The following is a 9,750-nucleotide window of genomic DNA, read 5'->3' on the forward strand; positions in this document are numbered from 1 at the left end:
TCTAATCAAATTCTGTTCCGGAGTGTAATTAATGAGAAGAGAAAACACATATTCCTTATATAATGTTTAAAGAAAAACTATACCCTGAGCAAATAGGATATTGAACAAAATATCTAATTATTTTTGATGATTTTAAAATTGTGCTGATCTTTTGCAATTATTGTCTGTGAATCTGATCCTACAAAGAGATGAAATTACAGATTTTGGAGATCCACATTTATAAGTGGAACAAGGTGCATCGAGAGTTTATTTACATCAAAATCTAATAATGCAACTGTGAAGTACGATATTATGATATTACGATATTCTATTTGCATTCTCAATTAACCTCAATTCCAGTTTTATGTGTCCACTGCGTACATATCTAGAGGTTTTCCTATATCTCCATGGACGAATGAGGAGGTGAGCAAGATATGTTGATATGTTTCTTCTATTGAAGACCTCTGGCTTCTAAGCCCCCTCCAAATCCTGATTCTTATCCTCAAATAAGTGGTGGAGGGTTTGCTTTCACCTTCCTCACCACAATAACTAATTGAAGTACCCATGACCTTTGACCTTTTCAGTCTTAGAGAAACATCTTCTGAGATCATTTTCCTAATGAGGACATAATGTTCAAAGGTGCAAACATTACTGTCCTGCTACCAATTACTCCTGTTGTGACAATACAAGAAAAACAGAGACCAGCATAGGCTACAGTAGCAGTAGGACGTTTAAAAATGCTCAAGCAGGCTTCCAATCTAGCTGGGGAAATTGCCTTGACGAGAACTGTCGTTTTGGTATTTCCTTTATAATATGTTCATTTGTATCATAGAAAAGTAAATAATTTAAGGGCTAAAATGTTGATGTTATTAGAATTATTTTCAACACAGAGAAGGACTGGGAAATACATGTTGGTAGAGATATCTTAGTTTGAGACTCCTATATTCTGTTGTGCCTTTGCTCCTGATAATTAACTCTTCAATGCCATAAGTGATTTGTTTTTGCTAATCCAATGATTTTTTTGTCCTTTAATTTAATAATGTCTCTGTAAACTTTTACACAACTGTGTAATCTTCTCTCTACTTATTTATTTATATGTATTTTTTTCTGATTATCTTATGAGGTATTGCAGATATTGACTTTCACAGAAGGGAGCTTAAGAGATAAGCTTTAGTGTTTTGAGAATTATAGTCTGTTGACTGCATATAAATTGCGTACTCATCAAAAGACATTACAGTTTATGAAATGTAGAATAAGTTCTATATTTTCACAGGTCACTGACTCAGATCTTACCAAAAAGAATCGCAATGTAAAAGAAGTTTAAAAGCATAATTATGAGCTAAATATCTGTATTAATCATTGAGTTACCTGATATGAATACTCATTTTTCTATTAAGATTTCTACAAATCTTGATTTTCTGAGATAAGATTGCTACATACTCTATAATTTAAGTGTTTTCAAAACTACAACATAGAAGATAGAATGAAGCCCTTCATTAAAAATCTATTCTATTGCATTCACAGGACATATTAATAACAGAATTTCTTATTTTTAGTTACTCTTTTATACATTATTTTCTTTTTTAATTAGCTAATACAATTTTTAGAGATGAAGCTTTTACAGTTATTGACAGGGTAATGAAACAGTGTTTATCATATGGTGGACATTGAATAACTATTTGTGGGTAAATAAATGAAAAAAGATGATTATATTTTTAAAATGTAAATTTAAGTTTAAATGCATCATTTTTCTCTATGATGAGATTCATGATTCATCACTTCTTAGATTATAAACCTTTTTTCTGTATATCACTTATCTAAGGAATAAGTTCAAGATGCTACTATTTTACTCTGTTTATTCAAATTAATAAGGTAAATGTATAAATTGTAACTTAAGTATGTAGGATAAATAGTTCCTTTATTTTATCTTTTTTTTTTCTAAAATGCATATGTGGGTTCCTTTTTTATATAGAAGAATGAAAAACAAGTTGATTAATTAAATAACTGTAGTGTCTATAGATTTCTCTTGAGATTCAATAAGAAATAACATAATTAAGATATATTATGCTGCAGAGCCTTTATCCCCAATGCAAAAGGTAGGACTTTGCCATTATTAAGGGATTCATTACACTATATAAAAAGAATTGAGAAGGAGTCCTCAAATCTTTATCACATATTCATCATTTTTCTCTCAGGATAATCTTTGTTTTTGGTACTTATTCCTGCATTATTACTTGCTCTGCATTTTCTTTGAATTGAACTTGAAAAATTCACCAGTGTTTTTTGTTAATGAGGCTCACTGGGTATTCACTTTGAATGGTTAATTTATATCAACAGGTGATAGCATTAGCATTGCAAGTTCATAGATTAACAAGGAGACATGATGATGCTTTAGAAAATAGTGAACAGTCATTTTTAATGTTATGTCTTCTTTTGCAATTTAATGGTTAAATTTTTATGATCTATTTGCTTGAAGTTTTGTTCCAAAAATATATCATTGCAAATTTTTTTTCTATCTTCCTTTATATAAATAATAGTCCTGGATAAAACAGATATATTGCATCTGGAGGCTCAAATATTATTTCAATTAGTATTTAAGATTTAATTCACACCTCATGATCAAAGGTAATAAAATGAAGATTATGTAAAAGACAATGATGTCTAATGTTGCCAATTGCAGGTAAAAATTCATTGGAGGGAGCAGCCAGCAAAAGAAAGAAAAACAAAACAAAACAAAAAATGAAACTAAAAATATATGTATATAAAGAATAGACTCATGTCAAGGGACAAAATGACAAATTGTGAGAATTAATAAAATAGCTTGTCTGAGGTGTTAAGCATTAGATCAACATTTAATCTGAAAATTAGTTGCATTGCAACATCGCTAGAGAAAATATTTAGGATTTAATATTTTAAAAGATACTATTGATAATATGCAAGATCCTTAGGAAGTTAGATCTAACAATAGTTACTCATAATATACAGAGATTATAAGATATCATTAAAATATTTTAAATAAATAATAGAGTGACACCATGTTTATGAGAATGACTCAATATTATAAAGACGCAAGCTTTATAAAATTAGTCTGTAAATACAATACACTTACAAACAAAATTATATAAATGCTCTGAAAGTGCAGAATTAAGTGTAAATTTTTATGAAAAATTGTTTTTTTAAATGCCCTTTACTCAACTTCAATTCCTGGTGACCCTATGAATGAGTGTGATGTTCACAATGTCTTGTCCTCAACAACTCTAGACAATGTCCTGCTCAGCAACTCTAGACTCACGCCTATGGCTTCTTCTATAGAGATGATTCATCTCCTATTTGGTCTTCTTATTTTCTTGCTGTCTTCTATTTTTCCCAGCTTTATTGTCATTTCTGAAGAACACTGCCTTCTCAGGATGTGCCCGAAATAGATCTTCAGTTTTGTCATTTGCCTCCAATATGTTTCAGGCATAATTAGCTGTAGTAGCTACTTGTTCTTCTTTCTGGGGTATCCTGAGAGCTCTCCTCCAACATTATATTTCAAATGAATTAATTATTTTTACCTATCAGCCTTCTTTGATGTCCAACTTTTACAATTATTCACAGTAATTGGAATTTTGTAAAATTACCCAGAACAAAAAGACCAAGCCGTTTCTGAATAAATATCTATGAGCATATAATGCCATTTTAAAGGAAAGCTTGCCAATGAAGAAAGTTTAACATTGACTGATGATGAGAATAGAGTCTGGAGAGATTTACACATAAATGAAAAATTTAGCATATCATAAGGTGTCATTCAAGATAAATGAAGAATGTATGTTTTAAAAAAGCGGTGGGGGGAAATATACTGTCTGCATTAAAAAAAAAAAAAGATCTCTACCTAATACAATGGACCAAAAATAATCTCAGATGTGTTAAACATTTACATATCTGTTACTTCCATTATCTTGGAGAAAGAAAGTTAAATGACTATAACAAGTTTTAGCAAAGATATGAAACCTGAGATCTTATGGAACCTGAAATCTGTTGTTGAGGGTATAAATGTAAGAAAGAAATTTAGAAAAGAGATTGAAAGAAACAAACAATTCAATTAAAAACTGAGCAGAAGACCTGAACAGATTGTTATGTTTTGAAGTTGCCCATATGTTTATTATGTGCATATACCATCAGAACCACATCTAGGGACATACGTGGAAGAATTTTTGTATCTGTGCCTGAGTGACATAAATGACATCCATATCCATATTGGTCATAACAGAAGATAACAGACAATTTAATTATGACATAAAAAGAAAACGAATACTAGAAAGCTGTGAAATTAGAATGTAGGAATACATACGAACATAATAGAATATTACAAACATAATAATGAAGAAAAACACAAACAAGAGAGAAGACAAAGTTCATATGATATCACATTTATAATATTGAAAATAGGTTTATTAAAAATACAGTTTTAAGAATATGGATGAATTTGTTTTTAAAAGTGAAAGCTAGGGAATAATGAAAAATTCAAAAGAGCAGTTGTCACTATCAAGAAAGTAGGATAATGGGAGCACTATTCAGTTTTCTTTTAATTTAATTCTGGAGGTGAGTTTATATGTGTTCATTTATTTAGTTTCCTAATTTACATATTTATTTATATTTTAGAATAAACTGAAATTTTATATTTTACATAATATGAAAATAAAGAATTAAAACAAAAGAAAGTTGAGAAAATTTTTTGAAACCAGTGCTTGTGTTCATGATGTCCAAGACCATCATCGGGTTCAATGATTCACCAGAAGGACTCAAAAAACTCAGAACCCTTGTATGGTTTATTACACCTAAGAAATAGATTAAAATAGGCAAAGAATGAAGTTGTATAGAGCAGTGTCCAGGAGAACTAGGCATGAGCTTCCTCTTACCGTTCCCAGCAGTGTGGTCTACAACTCCTGTGAAGTGTCATCAACTGGAATGTGTGCAGGATTTTACTGGCAGTCAGTACACAGATGTGGAGAGACTTATTCTCCAACTGCACCAACTCAGGGTTCAAATTGACACAGCCTGGCCCAAAGCCCTGTGTGTACAAAACGAGGCATTCACCATAAATCACATTACTAGCATAACATGTTTAGTCTGGCTCCCAGGATGCAATGATGCTCTTATATCAGGCAAGGTATTCCAAGGTTTCAGAAGTTTTCTCTCAGGTGCAAGCCAAGCTTTAGTCCTGAAGAACTTGGGAAAATGCAGAATACGGGCAGCCAAGGCCAATTGAGTTAACTTTTTCTTGCATAGTGCCACATATGCAAATATTTAATACAAGACTCCATCTATTAATAACATTATATTTTTGGTTATTAATTTGGATTTACATGATTTTTAAATATTCATTCTTTCATTCCTTCCATCTTGTGGGCTTATTTGTTAACTATGTGACATTGACAGTTTTTGTGGTTATTCTGTTTGTTCCAACTGATGAAAATATTGATAAAACATAGCCTAAAGCATATATTTCAAAGTTCCTTCAACATTTTAATAAATAAATTACTCAAAGCGACTTAAAAAGACAAAACATTGATTGCTATCTGTATATTTAGGGAGTGTGGTAACATTAAACATCAAAGTGAAACAAAAGGCTACAAAAATAGAAGACAAAAGGTAATAGAGAGTATAGCAAAGGTGAAAATAATCACATTCGTAATGGAGAGTTTAATAAATATTGTCATATTCTAAAGAAGGAAAAAAATGATTTAATATAAAACTTAGAAGTCTCTTAGCTTTTACAATTTAAATATCTTTTGAGTGAAGGAAAGTAAAAATAAATATTTGGAACATTTTTCACACAAATGCATTAAACAATAAGCAAGAAAATATAATTAAAATATTTTTATAAATAATGATGAATCTAAGAAATAATCAAAATTTATATAAGAAACCTATATTCAATAAATTGTGAATAGCAAAATCATTAGTGATAATAGCTACCAAAGTTGAAAACATTTTTAGACCTTGTACATGAGAATAAATAAATGTAACAGAGCTGAACTAGAGAGTAGAAAACACGGCTCAAATTAGGATGTGTCTAAAACTCCAAATATCAGACTAACTGCACTCACCTCCGAAATATTGATTCTATTTCTGTTTTACTTTAAATTAAAGCATTTAGTGGAAGAAATATAGTATTAGTATTTACTAAAGAAACATCTTGGTTTCATATATGATTTCATTACATTCCCAGGAAAGGGAAAGCGGAAAGCATGCAGCCAACAGATGCCAGCTGGTGCATAAGAAGCAGGCAGGCTACGCAGGGAAAGAGCGAGCACCTCTAAGAACAGCCTGGCCGTTCTACCTCAGGCCTCTGGGGCCAGGTAATACTGAGAACCTATGGGCTGAAAGCATGGCCCACAGGTGCTCAGACACCATCGATACCTTCACGAACATCCATCTGGCCAAAGTCACCTACATGGACCATTATAAGTACTGAATGGTCGAGCAGATGACCTGTTTCTGATAGGTCATAATGACTGCTATGCCACATCCCAGATGATGTGCACGTCAACTCATCAATCAGGTGCGACTTCAGCAATAAGATCAAGGGAAGCATTGTGAGGGACATTCCTCAACAAATGACAAGTGTGGCTGTTTCTTTAGCAAGCCCCGACCCCACTCAGCCTCCTCCAGAGTTCTGCTACACCAAGTCCCCTTCTACTTCCATATTCATTACGCTTAAATTTCCTTTTCGTTGTTTTTTTGGTAACAAGTATAATTGACATATAACATTATATAAGTTTCAGGTGTAAAAGACAATGATCCAGTATTTGTATATATTGTAACATGATCACCACAATAAGTCTAGCTATCCTCCATCCCTACACATACTAACAATTTTTTTCCTCTCATGTTGAGTTTTACAATCTTCTCTTTTATAAACTTTCAAAACGCAATATAGTAGGTTAACTATAGTCACCATGGTATACATTACATCCCTAGGACTCAGTGATTTTCTAATTAGAAAATTATACCTATTCACTCACGTAGCTTTAGTATTAAATTTAATTGATTTTTATTGACAGTTGATAGGAGATTTCTATGAAGAAAAAATTCATTGTAAAGAATATGTGTCGTGTGGAATCTAAAAAAACAAAATAAACAAACAAAATAAAAAAAGACTCATGTATACAGAGAACATTTTGTTGGTTGCCAGATAAGAGAGGGCTGGAAGATGTGGAAAAAAGGTAAGTGGGTTTAGGAAGTATAGATTGGTAGTTACAGAATAGTCATGGGGATGTAAAGTACAGCATAGTGAATATAACCGATAATATTATAATGACCACAAGTGGTGCATGGTGGGTACTAGACTAATTAGGGGGATTACTTTGTAAATTATTTAAATGTCTAATATTATGCCGTACACCTAGAACTAATATAAAATAATATTGAATGTCAATTCTAATCGAAAAATAAGAATTAAGAAAAGCACATGTGTTAGATTCATCCACTGAAAACGGATCTATCTCCTTCAGAGCAATGCCCGACTAAATACTTTCCCGTAGCTAAATGCGTGTGTATGTAGTTTGTGTGCATATGCCAGTTCCATGAGAGGGAAAGAAAGAGAAGGATTGGGAATTTTGAGAAAAGAACATGAGAGCTGTAATTTATGCATTCTAATCAGACAGCTGTTTTCTTGGTAGCACACTTTTGAACAAACTCACTTTATTCTTTAATAAATATGTATGTGTATGGAGGGCAAAGGAAATAATAGGTGGTGAGTTTACAGTTGCAATTAACTATAATACTGAAGCTTTATTTAAGGGTCCTCCCGAGACATACTACAACAAATTATAATGGAAATATACTTTAAATTTAAAGCATTTTTGATAAATGTGATATATAACAACATTTAAAAATCATAAATACTAAAAAATAACTCACAGGTGAAAAGTACGTGGATAATTATATATATTTTAAATGACTAGTTTTATGTGACATTGTGACTTTTGTCTCTAAACATTCAATACCTACCTTTCCTTAGGCAAGATTTTATTACAAATAAGCCTCATTATTTAGGACCTACTGAAGATAAAGAATGAGGAGGTGAAGGTCTAATCATCTCATATAAGTTTGGTAATTTACTTTATACTCAAATCAGTTATATATACTTAAATATTATAGAATGCGACTACTTAGAAAATATTTTAATAAAAACCATTGATTTGTATCAGCCTTTGAAAGTCCATTAAATACTTTATCTAGCTCAAAAAATTAAACAAACAATCACAGAAATGAAAGAATCCTTTTCCTGGTAATTACATTCCAGAAAGCTGCCTTTACTTCCTTATTCCTGAGGCTGTAGATCAGAGGATTTAACATGGGGATCACCACTGTGTAAAACACAGAAGCCACTTTGTCCTGACTTAGGGAGTAGCTGGAATTGGGTCTCAGATAAGTATAAATGGCAGTGGAATAGAACAGAGTTATAGCTGTCAGGTGAGAGGCACATGTCGAGAAAGCTTTGCGCCGCCCCTCGCCTGAACGCATGCGAAAGATGGAGAAGAGAATGTAGGAGTAGGAGGTGAGGATGACCAGCAGAGTCCCGATCATATTCACCCCAGCAAAAGTGGAAATGGTGCTTTCACTCAGCCGTGTGTCAGAACATGAGAGCTTAAAAAGTGGAGGGCTGTCACAGAAGAAGTGGTGGATGACATTGGAGCTACAGAATGGCAAGCTGCTTACATAACTTGTGTTAAACATAGAGTTCAACAGCCCTGCTGTAAAAGCCCCTGCTGCCATTTTTAGGCAGACGGTCCAGGACATGAGCAAGGGGTAAAGCAGAGGGTTGCATATGGCCATGTAACGGTCATAGGCCATTAACCCAAACAGGATGCACTCAGTCGTGGCCAAGGCGATGAAGAAGTACATCTGCACAAAGCAGCCAGCAAAGGAGATGGTCTTCTTCTCCGACAGTAAATCCACCAGCATCTTTGGGGTGATGGTGGAGGAATAACAAACATCCGCAAAGGACAGGTTGGCCAGGAAGAAGTACATGGGTGTGTGAAGTCGGGAGTCAGCCCTGATTAAGAGGATCATGCCAACATTCCCCAAAACCGTAAGCGTGTATACCATGAAAAACAGCAAGAAGAGGGTGATCTGTAGCTCCAGCGTGTCTGCCAATCCCAGCAGGATGAACTCAGTCACCAAAGTATAATTTCTTCTAGTCATTTATTACAAATAGTCTCCTTAAATTTGCGTTTGGTGTGGATATTTTTCTCTCCAACATTCAGAGGAAATTGTAAAATGTTGATGAAGATACTCATATATGGGAAAAAACAACCTAGGATAATATAGCATAGTAAATAGAGTGACTGAAGAAAGAGGAAAATTAGTGTGCAAGTGGACAAGCATGTAAATTTATTAAGCAATTGTCTATTAAATCTGGATGGAATCCTCGCAAAGCACTGGGCAACTCTGTCCACACTACTTCAGTTTCTGCAAATGCAACATATGTTGTTCTAATTTTTCTCTACCCTTCCACACCCCAAATACAGATACAGATAACCTGCTGAAGTATCTCCTGTTCTCTGAAAAGGTGTGTGGTTTAACTCAAATCCATATTTTTCTCCTGAAGACCAATCTGTTTATTCTTCTACTCCAAATGTATGCATTGTCTCTATAAATATCCTTGTGTACCTCTTGCAGCCAAAATAGTGACCATTTCTAGTGACCATTTCTAATAACCAATATGTTGACATCTATCATATCCTAAAGAATGATTTTGCTTTATTTTAACTATTGTTTTAA

The 9,750-nt window shown here is 33.1% G+C and overlaps 1 protein-coding gene across 1 annotated transcript; it reads right to left on the minus strand.

The window, feature by feature from the left end:
* Window positions 1-8,226: 8,226 nt before the first annotated feature.
* Window positions 8,227-9,171, minus strand: LOC120606081 (olfactory receptor 5F1). Its single transcript, XM_039867196.1, has one exon. It carries the CDS (start codon window positions 9,169-9,171, stop codon window positions 8,227-8,229), a length of 945 nt encoding a protein of 314 aa, XP_039723130.1.
* Window positions 9,172-9,750: the final 579 nt, after the last annotated feature.

The sequence above is a fragment of the Pteropus medius genome, unplaced genomic scaffold (genome assembly GCF_902729225.1).
Source record: "Pteropus medius unplaced genomic scaffold, Ma_sr-lr_union100, whole genome shotgun sequence".
Taxonomy (NCBI): domain Eukaryota; kingdom Metazoa; phylum Chordata; class Mammalia; order Chiroptera; family Pteropodidae; genus Pteropus; species Pteropus medius.

Excerpts from the sequence above, each read along its gene's own strand:
- LOC120606081 (XM_039867196.1), bottom strand. The coding sequence starts at position 9,171 with ATGACTAGAAGAAATTATACTTTGGTGACTGAGTTCATCCTGCTGGGA.